The sequence below is a fragment of the Syzygium oleosum genome, unplaced genomic scaffold (assembly GCF_021117445.2).
Source record: "Syzygium oleosum isolate NSW1041296 unplaced genomic scaffold, Sole_v2.1 Sole_v2.34, whole genome shotgun sequence".
Lineage (NCBI taxonomy): Eukaryota > Viridiplantae > Streptophyta > Magnoliopsida > Myrtales > Myrtaceae > Syzygium > Syzygium oleosum.
In genome coordinates, this window is record NW_026607518.1 from 424,330 (window position 1) to 448,381 (window position 24,052).

A 24,052-nucleotide genomic window follows, 5' to 3' on the forward strand; every position below is an offset into this window, starting at 1 on the left:
AAAACCAAAAAACCCAAAAGGGATTTTAAAAATATCACTTGTTATAACTGTGGCAAGAAAGGCCACACCTCTCGATTTTGCAAACTCAGCAAAAAGGTTAATGAGTTAGATTTAGATGAAGATACTATTAATCAACTCAATCAATTAATGATTGAAACTGATAGTAGTTCTTCTGATGAATTTAGTTTTGAAAAAGGTTTGCAAATTTGCGATTTAGAAACCTCTTCATCATCAAGTTCAGTAAGTGAAGATGAAGAAGCCACCAGTTTTGAAATAAATGTTTTGACAAAAGAAGAAGAAATTCTTCTACAAACTTTTGACGAAATTTCTAACCCTGAAACAAAGATTAAATATTTGAATAAATTTCAAAATCCCAAACCAGTTTCTAAGCCCACTTTTCAAACTGATAGTCCTTACAATATTTCAACCATTCTTGGCAAAACCAAAAAAGCAAATTTTAAACCCATTTCTATAAGTGACCTAACTCAAGAGATCAATAAACAAAAACAAGAAATCCAGGATCTCAAGGCCACTCTGATAATTGTGCAAAAAGACATTTTGGATATTAAAATGAAAAATTTAAGAGGAAAACAAAAAGATGAAGATTTTGAAGAAAATATCCCTCAACCTCCCTCTTCCTTTGATACAAACTTCCTTTTAATGCTTTCTGAAATTACCACCAGAAAATGGATTATCAATATTTCTATCAGAATCCAAAATGAAATTATTTTGGAAACAACAGCCCTTTTTGATACTGGTGCAGACCTTAATTGTATAAAGGAAGGTCTCATACCAACCAAATATTTTGAGAAAACTTCCCAGTCTCTCAAATCAGCATCCGGGGATAAACTAATGATTAATTACAAAATTCCTGAGGCCGAGATTGTGAAAGACCAAATTTCTTTCAAAACTCCCTTTCTACTTGTTAAGAATATCAAACAAAATGTTATTTTGGGATCACCTTTATCAATTTACTTCAGCCTTTTAAAGTTTCGAAAAGGAATTGAAAGCGAAACCTTGGGCAAAAGGATTTGCTTTGATTTCATTTTAAAACCCCAAACCAGAAATTTGAATACTCTTCAAGAACATTCCATTTCTGAGATCAATTGCATAATCCAAGATAAAGAAACTCATCTTCAGTTTCTTAAAGAGGATCTTGAATACAAAAAGGATTGACAAAAATCTTTCTGAAACCAGTCTTCAGAAAAGGATTTCCAATCTTGAAAGTCAAATAAAAAATTCCATATGTTCTAATATTCCTAATGCTTTCTGGTCTCGTAAGTGTCACATAGTTGATCTTCCTTATGAACCAGAGTTTTCAGAAAAGGACATTCCTACTAAAGCAAGACCTTCTCAAATGAATCACGAAGTTTTAAATTTCTGTCAAAAAGAAATACAGGAACTTCTTGAGAAGAAGCTTATTAGGAAAAGCCAATCCCCTTGGAGTTGCTCTGCTTTCTATGTCAACAAAAATGCTGAACTAGAAAGAGGAGTCCCAAGATTGGTAATAAATTATAAGCCCTTGAATACAGCTTTAAAATGGATAAGATATCCAATTCCTAATAAAAAAGATTTGTTAAATAGGCTTTGCAATGCAAAGATCTTTTCCAAATTTGATATGAAATCAGGCTTCTGGCAAATTCAAATTAGTGAAAAGGACAGGTACAAGACAGCCTTTACTGTCCCTTTTGGCCAATATGAATGGAATGTCATGCCTTTTGGATTGAAAAATGCCCCATATGAATTTCAAAGAATAATGAATGATATTTTTAATCATTGTTCTGATTATATTATTGTCTATATTGATGATGTTTTAATATTTTCTACGTCCATAGAAAAGCATTTTAAACACATCAATCATTTTATCAACATTGTGAAGAAAAATGGTTTAGTAGTTTCACATACTAAAATATCTCTTTTCAAAACAAAGATTCGTTTTCTAGGACATTACATCTATCAGGGAACCATCATTCCTATTGAGAGATCAATAATATTTTCTGAAAAATTTCCTGATGAAATCAGAGACAAAAACCAATTGCAAAGATTTCTAGGAAGTCTGAATTACATTATTGAATTCTTTCCCCGCATCAATATAATTTGCAAACCACTCCATCAGAGGCTCAAAAAAGATCCTCCACCATGGACTCAAGTTCATACTGATATTGTAAGACAGATCAAGCGAATTGTCAAGGAAATTCCTTGTTTACATCTTGCTGATCCTTTTGCTTTTAAAATTGTTGAAACTGATGCTTCTGATATTGGATATGGAGGAATCCTTAAGCAATCCAAGGACAACAAAGAACAAATTGTTCAGTTTGTCTCCAAACACTGGAATGATTGCCAAAAGAATTACTCTACTATTAAGAAAGAAATTCTTGCTATTGTACTTTCTATTTCTAAATTTCAAGGAGATCTTTTAAATCAAAAATTCCTTTTACGCATTGATTGCAAATCTGCAAAAGATGTTTTGCAAAAGGATGTTCAAAATATTGCATCCAAACAGATTTTTGCCAGATGGCAAGCCATTTTATCTGTTTTTGATTTTGATATAGAATTCATAAACGGTTCTTCAAATTCTCTCCCAGATTTTCTCACAAGAGAATTTTTACAAGGAAAATGCCTCCCAAACCACCAAACAAACCCACAAGGAGAGACAAAGGAAAACAAGTTGCAGAATCGTCTTCCGAAAAGAAAACCCCAGGAATGACTAATCTCAAAACCTGGCTCAAGGCTGTTCAGCAACCATTGAATATTACTACCATTTCTAGCCAAGTCAAAAAGGAACCTGTTCCCTTTACAGGAAATCCTTCGGATAAACTCTCCCAATTTGATATAACACAGTTATCTCAGGAAGAAGCATTACAGCTTCTCCAACAAGCCTTCAATAGTCAGCCACAACCATCCATGGCGATGGTAAGTCCTGATCCTTCTCCCATAGCCACTCAAAAGGCAAAGGGAAAAACAATTTCTAGTGAGGTGGTCATTCAGTCTACTCAGACAGCTCCTCCAAAATCAAAATTTTTTCATAAAACAATATTTCAAAATATCTGCAATGTTGAAAATGGTTTTTATAACGCAGATCCATATGTATTTGCTAAAAACATGTTTTCTGAGAAATTTTTATATACTCCTCATGACATTTACAAAACAAATGAGTTTTATGAGAAAATTCTGGAAGAAACAAAATCTGTTACTTTCAGACATTTTTCACAAGGAGGTCATGTGAACTACTCCACAGCCAGGATTCATAGGGTCATTCACCCTTCCCAGTGGAAACCTGATCCACTAGCCTTGCAAAAACTCGCCACCAAAACAAATGAAGCCCTTCCATACAGGACATCCTTTTCATATTTTGACTATCAACAAGCTTGGTGGAACACTTTCTGGAGAAAGAATGCCAATAATTCCCATACTTGGCTATTCTTTTTTGAAGACTTTGATATCAAAACCATTCCTTATTGGTTTATTCGCTGGTGGGAATATTTGGGACCTACTGACGAATTGATCCACCCAAAAATCCATCCCAGTTATGAGCTTTTTCTAGAAAAATTCACCCCACTTCCATTTGAGAAAAATTTCCCCAAATTGATGCTCTTTTTCTATTATTTCGGAGTATCATGGGTCCTTGGATGGTATTTTGATTATAGGAAAGCCCCTGAAACTGGCATCCCCATTCTCATAAGACGATTCAAAGTCAAATGGTGGGATGGTTTCAAGTTTTTTGATAGGGTCTCCAAGCAAGCCGTCTCAGAATGGCTGTTTTTAAGGAGCAATGCTCCAAACACTTCTGAAGATATCACCCCCTTTCTACATGACAAAGGGTTTGTACTTTCTAAATTAGCATCTGCTAAGTCTCATCAGCAGCTAGCCGGGATGCTAAAACAAGCCCTTTCAGAAATTGAAGAAACCAGGTTCTTCTCATTCCAATCATAGTGGCAATTCAAATGAAGATGACTGCTATGGGATCCCAGGATTTACTCCCATTCCTCACAACTGGGCAAGTGTGAAGGACGAAGAAGAAGAAGAGGAGCCTGAACCAGTGGAAGATCTCTCCAGATTCTCCTAAGGACAAGGCGCCGAAAGACTCCTGGCTGTTTTCATAATTTCTAAGCCGAAAGAAGTCTGTCAACTTTTTCTTTTCTCAAAACTTTCATAATTATGTTCGGTCACTGTTCACTGTAACACTGTGCACTTACTACTATTCGCTACAGTACTACCCGTGAACTATTTCTACAGGAACCCAGTTTGCTTATATAAACAGACCTCACTCACTTGAGAAGGCAGAACTTCTTCAGACCCTTTCTCTCTGAGTTCAAAACCTCTCCATCTTCCCCAAATCTCTCGAAGCCTCCTTAGAGCGAATAAGAGATCATACATCTCAAATCTTTCTATAACCTTCCATAACCAGTAAGTTTCTGATCCCTGCTCAGAATCTTGATATCACTCTCCGGATCTTAGTTTCCTTCAGAGAAATATAGTCTGCAGACATCTGCTAGAACTATTCTCAGGAAACACAAAGTTTCATTCGAAACTCTATAAGATCCATCACTTTCTACCAAAGAAATTTCTTTACTACTGCACTTGTACTTCAATATCTACATTCTGTAACCTTTCAATACTGTTGTTGTAATCTTTCAATATTAATTATATACCAGTTGTTTCTTTAATTTCCCTCTTGCATTTACATACTACATACCCCACAAACGGCAGGTCGAGCCGCCTGTGGAAGGTCTGTACTTTAAATTAAAGCAGTTCTCTGAAATTGTTATATATCCTTACTTCTTCTTACCGTTTTACCCTTTTCTTCCTTGCTTAGCAATACCACCTACATGGTTGGTCTAGAATTTCTAGCCATTCTTCTTATAGTTTTATATATTGCTTACAGACTCTTTATTATTTATAATGCTCGCGCTTTTATTTAATTTTATTTATTTAATAGTTTTCTGTGTAGAAATCTGCACTTTTATACTAGGTTATATTTTTAACGTTGCTAGAACCACGAGCATATCTCACATCCATTACTTATTTTCTCAATATATTAGATATTTTAATTATTGGGAACGACGGTTAAATATAACATATATCTTTGTTGCACTTTTCTTTTTATTGCAATTTCCAGGATTTTTCCCTATATTCTTTTCTAACAAACGTACAAGAAACGATTAAATCATTTTCTTCCATTCATTGATTTTCTTCTATAATATTTCACTCTAATTATAATCCTCAGATCCTTGGACACTTATGGTATCAAAGCAGATCATATATATATACGTGGAGAGAGATCATATACATAAAGAGCGTATAAATTGGCAAGTAGTGCGATACTTCAATAAAATTTACGACCATGCAAGAGAGCCGGAAGTTATTCTTCGATACATTCTATTCTAACTTCTTGATTTATTCTCTTTCTTTCCTTTTGTGCAAATCGTGTATTGATCCTCACTTCACGTCGAGATCGTGATTCGCCCAAATCACCGTCGATCTTGATTAGCAAACAATGCATGACAAAGCCCGCCTGTTTGGGGGGCAGATTATTGCTATTGCACTTTCCAATCTAAATATTCAGAAACGAATTAACTAATACTTCATAATATTTATGTAATTCCAAAGGTCAGAAATATTTTGACTAAACAAAAGCTAAATTGCAAAAGCAACGAGATCTACAAAAAATGCAAAACCACAAAAAAAAAAATCAAGAAGAGATCAATTTTTCTAACTCTTATTGGGTCCACCGACGGTGTAAAGGAATTTATCACCGTTTGTGCGCGATTTTTCGATTCCGACAATTGTATCCGACGTATCGTTAGCAGATGAATGTTTCTATTTCGCGATTGTTTGTCTCAGAAATGATTTTATGCGCGTGGTATTTCACAAAATTAAAAAAAAAGTCGAATTTTCATGTCCGGAAAAGAAGTTCCAGAAAATGAGTTGCCATTTGATGCTCGTGATGTGAAAAATATGAAAGGGGGGAAGCATGTGAACTTGAGTAATATAATTCAGAAAGCTCTGTCTTAAAAACAGAGAACAAAAACCATGCCCTAATATATAAAGTTGCTTGCTTCTGGATCAGGCATGTGCCTGGTTTAATCCCCACCCTTTTTCACTAATTACCATGTTGTAACTTTAATTATCTCCCGTTGTTGTTGTTATCCTTTACAAGTATTCAATCCACTTGACATATTAACCTACTAAATAATACACAAACATATGGAAAAAAAAAATAACCATGCTCCTTCAGAGATCTTAATTAAGCATGCGTAATTATACTCAGGCAATGATGTAATGCTCACCCTGCGAAATATAATTGATAAAACAACATTGATCGTGAGTCATTTCCACTCTATCAAAGTAACCTGCATTACTTATCTACGTGACTTTATGTGTTCTTTATAGACAAGCGTCTCTCTCTCCACTTATAAGTTCAAGTTTTTGGTTTAAACTTTCGAACATTCTCAAAAAAAAAAAAAAAGGAAATGCTACTAACTGGGTAATAATTCTGATTTTAGCTAACAATACATGAAGATCAATGTGATGTGCCTTGCTGCTGCTGCAGACAATCGAAGCATTTCACGTCGCTTGTTCGCGGGATTATTACGGTCTCGCTCACCAATTAGACCGAACATTCCGAAATGATATCGGGGGAGCTGGATTCCGCTCCGGTTCACTTTCGCGTGCGCGGGGGCCTCTCTCTCTCTCTCTCTCCCCCGCGTCACTCCGCGCCCCGTTCTCGAGGCGGCGTCAAAGTATATCCCCCACGCCGCGAATCTACGAGGTTCATACCCTCTTAGCGCACACGTACCGCCCGCGTGTCGAGAGGCATGTTGCAAAAAAGGGAGGAGCGGGGGGGAAGGAGGGGAAGGAAGGGAAGGGAAGGGAAGGGAAGGGAAGGAAGGAGTTACGTGCGTGGGTTTTACGTTTTGGGGGGTGGAAATCAATGCGCGGGGAATGGGGTCCCCCAGCTGCGAGGCATGTGCGCAGTTTCTTGCCTGTCCGATGCCCCAAAAAAACAGATGATATTCCGAGAAGCAACACGCATTCATGATGACGGACAAAATCTACAACAGCCACAAAAAAGAAAAAAAAAAAAGAAGAGAGAGTGAAAGTGTATATTCTCACCTGTTTTTTTGGGTCGAATGGTATATCCTCACTTTATTAGCAGGAATATTTGTGAATAGCAATTATTAATTAGATAGATATAATTCTCAGGGGGAGCGGGACCGAAATTCGCAATTTCATATAAAATCCGGGGGACCGAAACGGGAAATAAAAAGAAGAGGGGCTTGTTTTGCACCTCGTAGAAAACGGAGAAGAAATTACAGATATAATTCTCTTTTGTGTTTTATTCGTAATTCTCGACTGGGATTTTCTTCTCCTTTTCTTTTTTTTTTTTTGGGCATTTTTCCGGCGAAGGGAGAGAGAGAGAGAGAGAGAGAGAGACGAGGGGTGTACGCGTCACCGAATTCCAACCGCTTTCCAATTCCGTCCCACGCTCCTTTTGCTTGGCTTCGCTTCTCTCTCTCTCTGAGACGTCGCCAGCTGACCTCGGTCGCGTCACCTCCGCGTCACTCTCTCTCTCTCTCCTCTCCGTCCTCCGTCACGGCTTCAAGGGGATCCACTCGTAGCGACCTTCGAGGGGGGCGTCCATGGCGACGTCGTAGTTGTACCTGCGAATTCGGTAAGAAGACGACGACGAAGGAGGAGAAGAAGGAGCAGATGCATCACATAGGCAATCTCTCTCTCTCTCTACTACAACGAATGAAGGGAGAAACGTTCGAAGAATTCACACTCACTTGTCCGCGAATCGCTGCCGCTCGCGCTTCTCCGCCGCCGAGAAGAACGATTCCAGCTCCGCTCGCGACGGCATCTCCGCCCCCCCCGCTGGAGGCCTCCCTCCGCTCGCCGCCGCCGCCGGTTTCGCCATCGTCGCCGATTTGGCGGCGGCGGCGGCTTCCTCCTCGCCGCTCCTCGACGCGGTGGTTTCTCTGCTGCGATTTGGAGGACGATTGACAGAGAGTTCGCCGGCGGCGCAGAAGACGACAAAAGACAAGATTTCTCGTGTCCGGAGCGAGTTAAATAGAATCGAGAGAAAGAAACGCGAGGGGAGGAATTCAAGAGGGGATGGAAAATCGAAGAATGAATGAACGTGGAGTAACCTGAAATCGCCGTTGCATGTCGACGCTTCGGTTTCGAAACTCTTCGCCTGCGATTGCACCGTTCGAGATCTTCAGTTAATTTAGCAACGGAGGTGGCGAAACGGTAGGAAATTCTCTCTCTGTCTCTCTCTCTCGCGAACGCGCGCAGACGATGGAATTCGCACGAGGAAACGGAGAGAGAGAGAGAGGGCGATCGAGCTCGAAATTCACCTGCTGCTGACGATCGACGGCGTCGGCGCCGAGCTTCTCCTTCGCAGCGCCGACGGACTCCTCGTCGCTCCCCGCCGAGGAACGAGGCGGTTCCGAAGGTCCGGAGCTCGAGGCGGAGTCTCCGAACACGATCTCTCCGGACCCGGACGTCGGCGCGCTGATCTTCTCCGACGAGTCCGGACGCGGAGGGAGCGGAGGAAGAGGCGGCTCGCCGGCCCCGCGCTCCTCCGGCCGCGGCTCGAGCGGCTCCTCGCGGGCGGCGGCGGCGGCGGCCGCCGGAGTCGGAGCTCCGGTGAGCTCCGCTTGCTTGAGTCGTCGCGCCGAGCGATGCTCTTCCATTGCCAGCGTAGTGTCTCGACCTGCGGTGGCGATTTGAAGTAGAGACGGGGGAGAGCGCGCGACCGAGATGGACGGCTGAGATTCGTTTTGTATTTCGAAGGCGATGGTGTGGGCTCCCCCCCAAGCTTGGATTTGCACGCCCTACCCTAAGGCCTAGCTGAGCTCGAAGCGGGAATGCTTTTCCACCTCGTTCAATGTGGCGGCGTGCTTAATTTTTATCGGAGGAAAAATGATACAAATAGTCCCTGAATTTTGACTTAATGTGTAATTTGGTCCATGAATTTTTAATTTATTCAATGTAGTCCTTGAACTTTAACCCAATGTTCAATGTGCTCCCTGAACTTTCAATTTGTTCAATGTGGTCCATGAACTTTCGGTACATGTTCAATATAGTCCCTGAACTTTATAAAAATGTTCAATGTAGTCCTTCCATTGATTCAAGTTCAAGGACTATATTGAACATTTTTATAAAGTTCAGGGACTATATTGAGCATGTACCCTGAAAGTTCAGGGACCACATTGAACAAATTGAAAGTTCAGGGACCACATTGAACATTAGGTTAAAGTTCAGGGACTACATTGAACAAATTAAAAGTTCAGGGATCAAATTGCACATTGAGTCAAAGTTCATGGACTATTTGTGTCATTATCCCATTTTTAGATTACGCAAAAGACTTATCTACCGATGTAACGGTCTAATGTTAGGCGACGTGAGGACTAGAGGCGTATTTAAGATGGCCCGCTTTGACCCGATATCCACCCCAGTCGCTTCTCTCGCCCGTGTCATAAGGAACGCCGTGCTGGCCGTGTTTAGGATTGCCCGAGGCTCGTGTATCGACGCAATGGCCTGTGATTAAGCGGCACGAGGTCGACGATGGCCACTGCAAGAGGCGGCCGCGATCACCTCGAGAGAGAGAGAGAGAGATGAGGTCATAATCGCTCCGTCACGGAAATTATATGTCATCAGCTCCATTGTCAGGAAAATTCGATATTAGGTTCTTCTAAGGGACGGACGGTGATTGATTTTATACAGGTACGTGGATCATTGTAAACCAAGGAAAAAGGTGGTGGTGAAATGTGTTCTGATGGTTTTATGAGAAGGTGTATCGTATATAGTAAACTAATGTTAGCTAGCTTCAGATTTTACCACTATTTCATAGGGGAGGTTGTTTTCTAGTTTGGTTCCAGTCTAGTTCCAGTCCGGTTTCAAGGTGGAATCGGGAACCGGACAGGGAGGATCGGTTCCCAATTTTGTGAATCGAGGACCGGGAATCGGACTAAACTGGTCTAGTCCAATGGAACCATTGGACGTGGGTTTAGTTCACATTTTACTATTTCTTTTTGCAAAAATAAAAAATAAAAAAAGTATATATTGTCGGTCTCGTCAAGTCCGGTTTCCGGGTTTCCCTTGGAACTGAGAACCGGATCGGACTGCCCGGATATCGGTCCCACTTTTAGGAACCAAGAACTAGACCAAACCGGGCGGTCTGATCTGGGCGGTCCGTTTTGGCATACCCATACTATTTCAAATGGGAATCATTCGAGAACGAATTCAATCTCTATTTGGTAACCCTGCAAGTCGGGCTCAAGTATCAATTGGAGTTACAGTGTGGCCTTTTCTTTTCTTTTTGAGAATCGGAAAAAACATGGGGGAAATGTACTTAAGCCACAAGTCGAAAAAGGAGGTTGTTGTACTTAACCTAGACGCGTAGATAAGTTACTAATCAGCAGACAAGCAAAAGTATAGTTATCTACTCATTCTTAACATAACACGAACGGAGATTCTCAATCTGGCTCGGTGCCTCTTTTGGCGTCTCGCGGAATCTCAACCGTTGATGCATTAGGAGTTATTTTCAAAACCAAGCGATTGGGATTATTGCGACACGTGTGCAAGCACGTATGGGGGGATAATTACAGAACCTATTGTATTTATGCCAATTCAGTTCTAAACTTTTCAATTTGGCCAATTTGACTCTAGACGTTTTCACAATTTGTCAATTCAATCCATCCCGCAAATTTTGGCCGGAAGTCGCTGACGTGGACGCTGCCCATCTTACATGGTATGACCGGCGCTAACGTTGACAATTTTTTTCAATTTTTTTAAAACTTTTTTTTTTATTTTCTTCTCTTTTCCTTCTTTTTGTTTTATTTCCTTTCATCTGTCAATGGCCGCGAGCCAAAAGAAAAAGAAATGAACAATTCGAAAAATTGAAACAAATTGTCTTACGTTGGACAGCTGGCGTTCATATCAGCGATTTCCAACCAAAATTGACTGGATTGACTAAATTGGCACATTATTAAAAGGTTTAGGACTAAATTGGCGAAATTGAAAGATTTGGGTCTGAATCGGCACAAATACAATAGATTTATGGCTTTTCGGGTAATTTTCCCCGTAAATGGAACAGAGGACCCTCGTTCCTCTTACACACCCGCACGCCTCCGAGTCTAAGTGGAAATAAGATTTAATGCGTCCAAAATCCAGACTTTTACACCTCCTATGCACTATAATGCAAATCACCCAAGTTCCTCCTCCTCCTCCTCCTCCTCCTCCTCATCACATCATCATCATCATCAGCAAGAAGAAGTAGATAGGACAACTTTGGGACAGGAATCAGCAAGTGGGCATCAGCAACCTTGACATGTTAATTCACAGGGACCTACCAAGCAAAGACACAGCAATCAAATGGCCCCCTCCTCCTCCTCCTCCTTAACAGATTGGCATACATCCTTCCAAATTGGAAGGTCTTGGAAGGAAGGAAGGAAGGAAGCATCATAAATGGGGGCTCTCCTTGAGTCTGACAACAAAGTCTTCTTACTCGAAGCTGGACATCTTCTTCGGTTGCTGTAGAGGGGCGGTGTGGTCCTAGCCTCCTAGGAACCTGCTTTCGATTACGAGTACGGTTTCCTAGAACAACCCGAGGAAGGACAAAGCTTTCTCTATCTGAAGAAGGCATCTCATGAATGAGAGGCAACGTCGTTATCGAGTTAAAAGTAATTCTCGACATGCGGTGATCTCGTTGTTCAGTAACTATGAACAACGACACGACGAAAACATTGCTATTCGCTTTTCTTTGTTGTCGCTCCTTTTCGGTTTTCTTGGGGTTGAAAGGATTTCGATCGTGAAAGTTTGAACTGCCGAGTTGCGAGAACATTGAAGCATTTCTAAGCCGGTCCCGATCTCATGTGTGGGGAATGTGGAACTTCGACCCACAACGTGCTAGGTGGTCGGCGGGCTCGTCGGAGTCGAGAATCTTCGAAGAGGATGTATGTATCAAATGATTACCGATTGGTGTCTATTTGATACAATCAGCCTCTTGGACCCCTACATGGTACCACTTTAGTATCTGGAGTACATTGTTATTGATACAACCTGAAGATGTTTGTCTGAGAAAAGCACATGCACACCCTGAGTATAACCCAAATCATTAGTACAAAACACTGCAAAAATGAAGTAACAGAAGGATAATTTTCATAGAAAAACACGAGCCCCACCACAGCTTTCTTCACTCACCGTGATTGATTCTGTTCGTGGACGTGCGTTGAATTGGGCTGCACTGGTTACGGAACGAGAGAGTTGGTTAAGATGTATTGCTGTCTGATTTGATGTTTCACACATGTAATGAACCTGACAACTGAACCACCCGGGACCGTGATCCCGGTGTATGCATGTTACTGTTTAGGCAAAGAAGCGTACCGAATTCGGTTGCATCAGGTTACACAACTGAAGGTCATACTTCGCACAGCGACAACGATTCCCACGTAAGAGATCAACTCTTTGTACTCCAGAATCAATCATATGCATAAGTCGTTCAATGCCTAGAGAAGTATTTCATAGTATGTTGCCCCTTGCAAGCCTGTAATCTCACTTCACTTACTTTCCAAGTATGTCATAAGCATTTCTTTTATTGAACTGAATGGTGTTAAAGTGTTAATCTCTCTTTGTTCATCGAGTACAACTCCGCCCAATCTCTCTATCGGAATATCTAGGCCCGCCTTGCTTATGTTCTTAAACTCAAAGATCACAATAATTACCAGACAAAGCTGATTAAAACAGGTAAAGAGAATTCACAATCAGTGGTGTCAAAAGGTATAATATGCGCCTTTCCTTTACTTGAGATGTATGAATACAAAGTCACGTTACATCGACTCTCCTCGTTGCATTGCCTGTTATAACTTGATTTAAAATGCGACAGAAACACTGAAACAATCCTACAAGCATCGCAAGTATAACAATGGGGTAAAAACATACCCCTTCCTTTCCGTCTTGTGCCACTTGTATCCATTTAAAGCACATTCTTCACTTGAAAGAAGTTTGGACGCTCCTTATTTGCAGCTTCAACATCATCAGGAGATGCCACTGACGCCACAACTCCCTTATCTTTAACCGATTCAATTACATCAGCAAAATCTCTGAAATCCTTCAAGCTGCGAAACAAAAAGGGAAGGTTAAAAGAAAATATCGGAAGAAAGGTGAAAATTACTCATGCCAAGCAATGGATCCCGGATGGTAACGAGAAAATCAGCAGAGTCTGGCCTGCTACATTAATTAAGTATATGATAATTTTAACCTAGTTTATCAGTCATAAAAAAGATCATGGTTTTTCCTGTTAGCAATTAGATTCTTCAATTGTTTAACGTTTTGGCTATTGATACTACTGAAACTATTTTCATTCAAGTGCATGTATAGACCTTCAAAACTTATGACTGCAAAAGATTTTCATGAGTAGAACACCGCCTGATTGGAGGGTCTCTTCCAAACGATAATGAAGCACTGACTATGACTATGATCACTTCGTAGTCTGTTCATCTGAATCTTAAACAAGTATCCCCAGGACAGTATCAGCAGGATTTAAGTCAAAAATGTTCCACTCTCATTGGAGGAAGATGGAAAAAAATCTTTACCTAGTGGACAGTATTTCCTTGCGCCGCCTTTGCCGCTCTTCCTCTGTAATTCCCAAGAGGTACCGTAACAAGCTGAAAGAAAGGATCAATCACAAGTTACAACAAATACTGAATAACTAAGTTAACTTACTCTTTTCTCCCCTGCATCTTGAATGAAAGCAAACAAATACAAAAGGAAGCAGAATGTGCCATCAGCATACCTGCTATAACCTTTGGCATCAGGTAACTGGTAAGAGTCTACATCTCCAATGGTCCCAATAATTGCTTTGTTTAGGGTATCATCATCCATTTCCAGCTCTCTTAGAAAAGCTCCAGTTGCATCGTAAATGTCAAGTGTTTTTAACAAGTTTGGATCTCGATAAGATAAAAAAGAGAAGACTCCTGGGTATGAAAACCGTAAGTTTAATGTAAAGCTCCAGCAAAGATATATGTAGCCAACAAGATAACAATGTAAAGCCTCACCTGAGTGTGTATCAAAGTCACAGAAACCTCCATAAGCCCCACCACTGACACGCACACGGTCCCACAACCATGTATTACTAATGTATTTTGAGATGACATATGCACTACCATCAAGTTGATATCCCGTTTCGTAGATGTTAGCTGCTTTTCCAACATAATTAACCTGCAGAGTGCCAGGTCATATGTCAGTGAGTCGGAAAAGAAGCCAAGGCCAACAGAGTTACTCAAACAAGTGATTCTAACCTGAGTGGGTATCACAATAGCTTCATTTTCCTGAGAAAGGCATGCCCTCCAGGTATTGGCCCCAATATTTGAATTGCTGGGAAGCATATCAAGAAATTTGCTGACAAACTTCTCTGAATTTTTCAGGTTCCCCCCATCAGCAGTCATATTTATCAAGCAACCATCCCTGGAAAGCAATGACTTGCGAATCTCCTCAAGAGATGAAGAAATTCCATCCCAGTCCCGATCAACTCTCTCTTCGAGATCTCGTAGAAATTCCAGGTAACTAAATGTATAATAAGAATGCCATAACTTCCATTAGACAATAGCTTTAACATCAAATTTCTTACAGCAGTTATGGCAACTACAAGATCCTTGATGCAGAAGGGAAGGAAAAAGATTGCAACTCATGTACGCTTATTCTTTTTATTCTTTTCCTTTTTCTTTTTCTGTTTTTTTTTTTGGGGGGGGGGGGGGGATGGTGAGGGACAATTAGGCAAAAAAACAAAGAACACTTCCAACACAATAACAAATTAAAAGTTACAGATGATGCACATACAATCAACAGCTGCACGTCCATCCATGTTCCAGGCAAAGAAACAAAAGAAAGCAGTTCAAAAACCGAGACATATCTAGAATAGTATCCACTTGTCAATAATTTAGAGAAGGTACAGATTATTCACATATATGTTACGCTGCAATCATGGGATTTTTGTGGTTCAGAAAGTCAAGAGGAGGAGGAATATACTGGTAGATTTACAGCCAAAGCATGATCTCCCATCCAAGGCCATGGAAGGGCTTATACCTAGTCTCACAGGAAAGGACTGTAGCTCCTCAACTTTTATGAGCTAAGGCTCAAAGAAATGCAATCAGCGATCAGTCAGGATTTTAGGAAATGTGCACTAAACTCAACGAATGGAGTGTCTATCAGCATCAAACTCCTCCAAGTTACTCTACCTTTTATCCTTATGTCACTGCTCAATCTGTCATAGGATGAGAATATCTTGCTTTGAATGAAATCATACAATCTCTGTGTAAAAGGTGTTTTCTTATTTACTCAAATGCAGTTCGTAGATTTCTTTGGCTGTTCTATTATATACGTTATCATTACCACTTCTCAGTGTAGATTAATAGAATGGAAGAAACACAGCCAAATAAGAAGACAGAACCGCGGGATGGAAGTAAGTTAAGGAAAAATCCCAGTTGCACCACCTGACACCACCCATTTGCTCAGAAATCCACCCAGCAACATTCAGCTTTGCATCCATCCTAGCAGCTGCAATTCCGTGGCCACTGCCTCTCAGTCGATTCTGTGCATAAAAACCACATCTGAGCAAACTCACAAATGGTGATATGCGTTGTCCATCTTAATAAAAATCTACCTCCATTCTTGCTTTGCTCTGGGACACAAACTGCTTAAACCTCTGCTGATCCGTAAATTGAACTTCTTGAAGAGTGCAATTAACCTTAAAGGTAAATAGAAATATAAGCCATTTATCAAGATTACATACTAAACTGAAATGATAAAAAAAGTATTAGCAAAAGTCAAAGCCCAAGGAGGAATGAGCATTAGAATAATAAAGTAATAACATATAAACTAAATCCATTCTTATCACATCAACAGGCAAACATTGAGGTTTCTCACTTACGTTTTTAAGATAACAAGGCTACCTTGGCATGAGCATAATCAAGTCTATGGACATATTCCAGTCAACTGTAAATGTTAGAATCAAATGTCAAATGAAACAGACAACTTGTCAGATCTCCAGATTCAAATAAGAGGGATAGATGGACGGATCTCCTTCTTTGTTCATACATAACAAAAAGGATTACCCTTTCATTTCTTGCATAGCCAGAAAGCCTCTTCGAGACACTTACTGAACTAAAGACTCTCCCAATCCCCTTAGGCAACAGGGCCCCCTCAGCATTACTTCTATGATCTTAGGAGCAATCCCAAGCCCGACTCTAATAGCTTTACCCCACGATATCCTCTGGAAGATGAGAACCAATTTTAGACAATCTGCATGCAGCATTCCGTGTTTATATGCCGTTAGTTTGGTCCTCTTGTAGAAACTATCCTTTCTCTTTTTAGGCACTCCCTCCAATCTTCACTCATAAAGCTGAGTAAGAGAGAGGAGGAGGCGCATCACAAATTCATGATTGACTGCTTTTTGTCCACTTAGTAGCATCAACCTCTGCTATCATCTTTTTTTTTTCGTCTTTATATGTAACGAGAAATCCCTCTAGGGCATGAACCAGCTGCAAACCCATATGAAGAAGGGCTAAATTACAGGACAAAGCATCCACATTGTCAACCAATGAATTTACATCCGCCAATAATTTTCCACTACACTGAAAGAGTAAGGGTTTGACTATTGTTCCATAATTACAAACACAGAAGACTCCTCTCCCTCATAGGCACTTGTGTTTCACTATTTCCAAACCAACCAAAATCCAGACAGGAATCAAACGCATCCTACTTTTTGCAGCGCACAGCAAATGAATCCACCTCTGTTGTCTAATTTAACAAGTATAAAATCATTTAAATTTCTGACCTCTTCATCAGTTATCCTCCTCTTTGGCCTCACCCAAAAAGGGCTCTTACAAATAACAAGAGAAAATGCACAGCTGTTGGATAATCCAAACTGGCTAAAAGCTATAAAAATTTGAGAACTCTCCTTGTATGTCTCTGTATGCTACATTATTTGTAACTTTAGGACAGCTCATTTTTTTCATATATTTGGGGCTCTTGCTATCATCGTGACCTTATTAATCAGGTAACCACACATCTTCTGACACCTAGCATGCCTCAGGGTGCAAGAGCTTTCAAAGCAAAGACTAGACAAGCATTCAAAGCAACTATAGGCCAACCAGAAAGAGCACTTCAACCAGTAAAAATTATCTACTGCACGGAAGTGAAGCACATTGTCACAAAGAGTAAAAAATTAGAACCAATATACCAGATTGAAGAGGTCTTCGGTGTGTCCAGCCATGGCTTTGCCACGGACAATGATATGGCTACAAGGATCCTCCTTGCCGCGAACTGATGATGTTAATGGATAAACAGATATGCCTCCAGTTTTCCTTCCAATTAATTGATTAAGTTGCACAAAAGTCAAGTCCTTTGTCCCCATCTCCAGCAACGACTGGCTGTAAGAGTGTTAAGTTCAGCAAAAGAATCAAATTAAAATCCCGTTCACTGACAAAGAAAGCATTTCAAAGAGAAATTGACATGTATATTAGATTGATCACTGCAGCCACCAAGATCAACAGCATAGCAGAAGAATACTTTCTCTATTTGTGCTTTCAAGGCATATCTAACACATGATGATATCAGATTTGAATAGAACCTAATCAAGCCTGAGCACCTATCTGAGTCTTGGCGGCTGTGTTAACTTTTACCATCTTTATGAAGTGATGAGAATAACATGCTCTCTCTTTAATAAAACTTACCAGAAAAGAGGTACCAATTGAAGAAGTTCTTGCTTCAGAGAACTCATATTGAACACAACCTCAGTGTAAAGAACATCATTTGTGAAGAGATCGTGTTGCAGAACTTTCACACCATTAATATCTCCAACCTGCATTACCATGTGAATGTTAAGAAGCCTGGCAATATGATACATAGCTTGGCATCACAAAGTTAACATGGTAAATAGGTTGACCTCTGTAGGTACACGTATAGGCTCTTTAGGAATGTCATGCAGAGAAAGGCTTGGGACAGTTCTCAAAGCTTCTGGTGGGTCTGGAGTTTCCTGCTTCAAACGTAGCTCCTGCGTGGCACGTGCTAACTCAGCTAAATCTTCTTCTGTCATACTTGCTTTGACTTTCTCTAGAATTTCTTTCTCAGCAGCTTCGTCGCGGGAAGCTTTCTCTGGATCAGGCTGAAACAGATGATGCTTGTCACAATCTGACATGTCAAATATGGAAGCGTTATGGACTCTGTAAAGTTCCATACCTGCATTTCAACAGTAACAAGATGCGGATTGTTCAAGATGAACTTCTCTATCAGTGGAGAGAAAACAGCCTTGGAACCTTCCTTGGCTATTCTTGCTTTCAAGGCCATCAAGGGCTCCTCATATTTTAGTGGCTCAAAAGGATCCATGTCGTATATCCATTTGCCCTATAGATACGGAAACAGGTCAAATAATTGAACCAAGGAAGACAATAACTAAACACGATTGCAAAATCCAGCAGCAAGAAATGGAAAGGTGGAAGAAAATTAAAAAGCCTTCTTGCTTACAATGGACCGAAGCATCAAAGACAAGCCGCGGGGAAATGATCCGGTGTTGTTCTCTCTGAGAGAAAACTCAATGGTATTCATAGATGCCTCTACAGCTTCTGTATCAAAACCTTCCTCTGCTAACTTTTTCAGGGTACTCATAATCAATTCTTGTACCTTTGGAATGTCATCTTCGGAAACACCCTTTAAACCAATACTGAACTGAGGCTGAAGGAGCTCGTCCTCAATCCCACCTCCAACAATAGCTTCCCCCAGACCACTTTCTAACAAAATTTTCCTCAGCGGAGAAGCAGGAAATCCCAGCATGAGATGATCCAAAAACCCAAGCGTAAGTTCAGTCTCCAAGTCTAAGGGTTTATCTGACAGCAACCAATTAAGGCATACCATGTGCTTCTTCTTCAACTCACCACCTTCACCAGCAGGGTATTTTTCAACAATCCTAACTGGCTTGGAAAACAATTTTTGGGTTTGCACTTTTGATTCATTTGCAGCGGGACTTGCATCAAACATGTCAAGGTACTCTGCAATAAAGGTTTGTGAGATTCTCTGCTCATCACCATCATCACTTTAAAAAGACTAGCTAAGCATTACCATTCCTAGAAGTGACCTACATAGACAAAATTCAGTGCAATTTACTGAACAATTAATTCAAAGCACATATAAACAGAAACCACACACCAGATTTTTCCATAAAACAATAGAAATGATTGATCTATTTAGTGCGCATAACCTTTGCCTAACACCATTTAAAAACCAAATCCAGTTTCCATGACATACGACAATGAGATCAATACTGCTAAGTAATCTTTGCCAGCTTCTACTACCATATCATTCAGCAAGAAAGAGCTATTCTACTTCTAGGACATGAGATAGAAAAGTCGATATCTAATTCAAAGGTATACATCGCACTTGCAGTAATAGCATGAGTAAAATTGTCAAATTACCGCTAAGGATGCGTAGGCGCTCATTTGGATCATCATCCCCATAAAACCATATCCTAGCGTTGCTGGGATGGTAATACTTGCGATGGAACTCCTGTATGGTTCAAAAAAGAAATAGAGAATTTAGGGACCAATAGAAGAAATCCTTTAGAAGTATCATCATCAGAGCAATCACTACCATGGTTAGTTTCATTCTTTTCCATTCTAGGCATTCAAACTTTTAGAAGGTTCACTATATTATGATGCTGACTCTCATGAAATAGGTAAATGTTTGTCACTATAGAAGCTTACAAGCAGTAGCATCATGATTCCATCCGTAAAAACACTAATTGGGTCGGAACAAAATCAATAGGGAACAAATGGAACTAAGTGCGAACCTTGAATTCCTCAAATGTCAGTTTAGGAATAACTTGTGGATCGCCTCCGCTGTCAACACCATAAGTATTGTCTGGAAAAAGAGCCTGCCATATATTACGGTAAGGTGATAAATGAGGTGTGGATTTAGATGCCAACTGTTAGTGAACTTAGATCAACAATCGAGTGCCTTCAAACAAATTAAATCTTTAGCATGCTAGTAGTGTCAGCCGCATAGCCAAAATATGATGGTCTCAAAAGCAATAATATCAATAACAGGATGAGGGAGTTTACAGCATGAAGAATATTTATAGACATAGAAAAAAGGATCAAGCCAGATTCAGGAATTTATAAAACCAACTGGACCGAATAAAATTGTCATCTGCTCTCCATAAGCAGGTCAAACAGATTCTAGTTTAGGGAAAAAAAGAAATCGTATTAATGGAACTTAGTGGATGTTGATGTCAATATGATGGCGCGTTAAGGGCTTAAATGCCTTCTAGCCCGAAAACCAAACTAAGGAGGGTGCTAAAATTGACTTCAGACACCAGGGATACATTAAGAAAAGAAATTACACAAATATCAGGAAAAACAATTATAAAATTCATTAAAACACCTCAAAGGATATACTGGTTATTTTTTTATTAATTTTCACATAGGTCTTACAAATTAATCAGCTCTAAACTACAGCCATATTCTGGCCAAAAAAAAAAAAATTAAGTCATATCAAAATGTTCTGCTATACATGGGGAAAAGAAGTCATCTATATAGAAAATCCTAGTATGTATAGAATCTGCCAGGATATTTAAATCACGAATTACATTCCATATAAGTCAACAGCTATCCTTTAGCTTTGCTCTATCTCTCAGCATAGGAAAAACATTCTGAATTTAAAACAGTCAAATAAGTACATCTCCGGTCATCTTAAAATGAAAGTGGAAAAATGAATAAGGGGTGGAGAGACTGCACATTGGTCTGTTAGAGCGAATACGTTTGTTAGATGTTTCATCTATACTCGGACTTGGAAAACCTGGCAGAAATATAAAAAGACAGTAGGATATGCAAAGCGAAAAGCAAAATACCAACATGTACCAAGACGTTCTATGCTTCAGATTGAAGATTGAATAGTCTTCTGAATTTACAGGTATACAATGCACAAAAAAACTTGCCTGCTGTGAAGCTCGACCCAAGATACTATCAGGCTGGGAGTAGACACCTTTCATCTCATTGAAGACGACACCTGATATTCAGCATACCTTCGATTAGTTACCAAGAAGGCACATTAGTAAAAACCTATACTATTAGTAAGATTATATTCAATTGATTGAGTTTCACTTGCACATCATTTATAGAAACCTTTATAAGAAATTTCTTCTGAAGGATTGTTGAGTTCATAATGCCAACCCTCCTGTTGAAACGTTTGAATGTCGTCTATGCATTTAGGGAAGAAGACAGCATCCAAGTACACATCAACCAAATTATAGAAATCCTGTTCCAATCACAACGGTCAAGCATCAGAATCAGCACTAGGTTCATTTGAACAGATCTCAAGTATCAACAACCTACTCCTCACCTTCATATTAGTGGAAGCAACAGGGTAGCAGGTCCTATCAGGATATGTAAATGCATTCAGGAAAGTATGTAAGCTGCCTTTCAGTAACTCAACAAATGGCTCTTTCAAAGGATACTTCCGGGACCCACACAGGACACTGTGTTCAAGAATATGTGGAATACCAGCGGAATTGTTTCTGCATGAAGAATTCAGTAAAGCAAAGGTTGTAAGATATTGAGTACTGTTAGGGGATAAAGGAAAAGACAATGCACATATGACAATCATCCAGAACCTTGAACTTAAAGAACAAATTAAATTTCAACTGACATGATTCAAAAACAGAAAAAGAACTTATTTCTCTTCTTTGCTAGTGTATTTCAATATAAGGAAGAAAAAGGGTACCCTTGGTTAAGCCTCAATTAAAAGATACGGCACATTAAAACCGTTTTGTACATTATCCACCACATCTTTCCACCTATGGCTTATGGCCCAGGAGATATCTAGTTCTATAAACTTCTTTCTAGATTTTCTTATGCCATACCATGTCTAGCGGGGAGGTTAGAATCACTGAATCTCAACTAATCAAAGAAATGGACCACAAAATGGGCAACTAAAGGGGATTCTATTGTCAGGTAGTGCCCTAAAAGAATCTTGACAAGAAGCCTTCCGTAGCATTATATGAGAAATGTAATTTAGCTCACCCTGTCATCCCTTGCCTAATTAAAAATAGTTTCGTAACATTAGAGTCGGGATCTTTTATATAAATTGACCTAAAACTATGCTCGACAAATCTTAAGTGCCAAATATAAGCGACATCCATAAAATAATTAAATGTCATCAAGCAATACTCCTCTCTGGTTGGAAACACCAGAAAACTAAGAAAGAATAATGTTCAAAGGCAACCCCTGGTCCAAACATGACAGCAGAGGAGATTTTGACAAGTATGATCACAACAACAGGACATCTCAACCCGTCACTATACTCCCCTACCTATATCCTGTAGCATTTTCCTTGAGGTGCTGGAATAGGACTGACAGTATGAATAAGAATGATCCATCAACATGCCATAATTTCGACACTCTAACCAAGACTTGTCAGCAAAAACCACCAATACTCTTTCGGGGTGATATTTAAAGAAGGAATCACAGAGAGACAAATACACATAAACTAATAATCCAGTTAACCAGGTAACCTGACAAGCTCGTACCTGCTAGAATTTAATATTTATATTACACAAGTTCATGCACAAGCATAAATGAAGAAAAGGTAAAGGAGTCCATCTACAGTTTACGCCTAATCTATATGTAAAGGATCGTCCTTTACATATCCACCTTTCTGTGGAGCAAGCGATTCTTGTCTACAAGCTTCTTGTCCATAAGCAAGGTATGTAATGATGAAAAGAGGTGGATGAAATGATAGCCAGATATGAGAAAAGACACATAAAATGGAAGGCAACGACTCCACTAAAGAAATTAACAACTCCAAAAAAAAACAAAAGGAGAAGAAGGTCACAGAATCATCAACGCAATCTTCTCATATTAACTCCATGTAACAACTCAACCAATGGAGTAAAACGATAGATTTGGCAATTTTAGCTACTGCTAACCCACTCCAAAGTACCGCGCGCCCCCCTCTGCGGATGCCAAATAGAACTCGGTATAAAGAGCACTCACGGCGGGGTCCGGAAAACAATCCCAAAGACTTTGTTCTCGTCGTCGTTCGACACGGACATCACTTCGGCACCAGTCTTCTTATGCCTGAAGAGAGCCGCCCCGGATTTACACTCCTTGACGAACTCTTCCGACACCTTCTCGAATCCGTACTTCTCGGCAACCCCGTCCTGGACACCAGCAACCTCTGCAATCCCCCCAAGCACCAGTCAGAACCCAAATGCCAACCCAACTACAGACCACCAGCAGCGCCGCGGCGTTAAGCGCGCGACATCCACCGCAGCAGCTCGGGAGGAGCGGGACTCGGCGAGCGGAGTTTTACCTGGAGAAGGCTGAGTCGGGGTCGCGATGGCGCGAGGAGAGAGCGCAGAGAAGTTCCGGCCGAACCTGATCGGAGAAGAAGAAGAAGACGACGACGAGGAGGGAAGAAACCGGCACCGCCGGTGGTGCGGGGGACGCCGGGAGGCGCCGTTAACCGGGCGACTGCCGCCGCGAGCAAACGAAGAAGAGGAGGAGGAGGAGGAGTAGGAAGGTCGGTGGAGCCGGCGGGCGTGAGAGGAGCGGGAGAGGAATCTGGCGCAGGAGAGGGAGGAGCGCAGGAGCGCCGTTCCCTCCATCGACACGGCGCTTCGCGAGCGAACTGGAGGTTGTTGCAGAGGGCGAGCGATGATGAAGGCGACGAGGAAGGAAGGATAAAAACCTAAGGAGAGCGGGGGGGTGGGTTTTATCATTTATGGTGTGGATTGGGAGGGAAATGAGTTGAGAACTGGTGGTTTGGGAGTTGCCTCGGCTGCGTAGCTTTTCGACCCCAAAAGAAGGAAAAAAAATTAGTTTGCGTAGCTTGATTTTTGCCCAGAATAATTTGAGGGAAAAATCTCGAGAAAAAACAAAAAAAGGGGATTGATTCATTTGGGGAAAAAAATATAAATGAATGGATATTTGAATATTTTAGATTGTTCAGCAAATTTAAAGGACAAGACACGTGTAGATGAATTTAGAGTGGA

The 24,052-nt window shown here is 40.5% G+C and overlaps 2 protein-coding genes across 3 annotated transcripts; both read right to left on the bottom strand.

Moving 5' to 3' along the window:
* Nucleotides 1-7,580: 7,580 nt before the first annotated feature.
* On the bottom strand, nucleotides 7,581-8,730 carry LOC115667085 (cyclin-dependent kinase inhibitor 6-like). Of its 2 annotated transcripts, none has more exons than XM_056305061.1 (4): nucleotides 8,364-8,730; nucleotides 8,154-8,200; nucleotides 7,791-7,982; nucleotides 7,581-7,664 (listed from the first exon to the last, which is right to left on the bottom strand). In XM_056305061.1, exons 1-4 carry the CDS (start codon nucleotides 8,700-8,702, stop codon nucleotides 7,595-7,597), a joined length of 648 nt encoding a protein of 215 aa, XP_056161036.1. In that variant the 5' UTR covers nucleotides 8,703-8,730; the 3' UTR covers nucleotides 7,581-7,594. The 2 variants fall into 2 exon arrangements, with proteins under 2 accessions (XP_056161036.1, XP_056161035.1); XM_056305060.1 differs by having other exon boundaries at nucleotides 7,791-7,985; nucleotides 8,364-8,728.
* A 4,055-nt stretch (nucleotides 8,731-12,785) lies between these two features.
* On the bottom strand, nucleotides 12,786-23,700 carry LOC115685691 (presequence protease 1, chloroplastic/mitochondrial-like). Its single transcript, XM_030610778.2, has 19 exons — nucleotides 23,371-23,700; nucleotides 23,052-23,235; nucleotides 21,400-21,574; nucleotides 21,183-21,315; nucleotides 20,996-21,066; nucleotides 19,850-19,933; nucleotides 19,476-19,566; nucleotides 18,532-19,052; nucleotides 18,247-18,411; nucleotides 17,954-18,172; nucleotides 17,742-17,869; nucleotides 17,249-17,438; nucleotides 15,671-15,754; nucleotides 15,501-15,598; nucleotides 14,310-14,574; nucleotides 14,067-14,229; nucleotides 13,805-13,985; nucleotides 13,605-13,676; nucleotides 12,786-13,127 (listed from the first exon to the last, which is right to left on the bottom strand). Exons 1-19 carry the CDS (start codon nucleotides 23,663-23,665, stop codon nucleotides 12,986-12,988), a joined length of 3,261 nt encoding a protein of 1,086 aa, XP_030466638.2. The 5' UTR covers nucleotides 23,666-23,700; the 3' UTR covers nucleotides 12,786-12,985.
* Nucleotides 23,701-24,052: the final 352 nt, after the last annotated feature.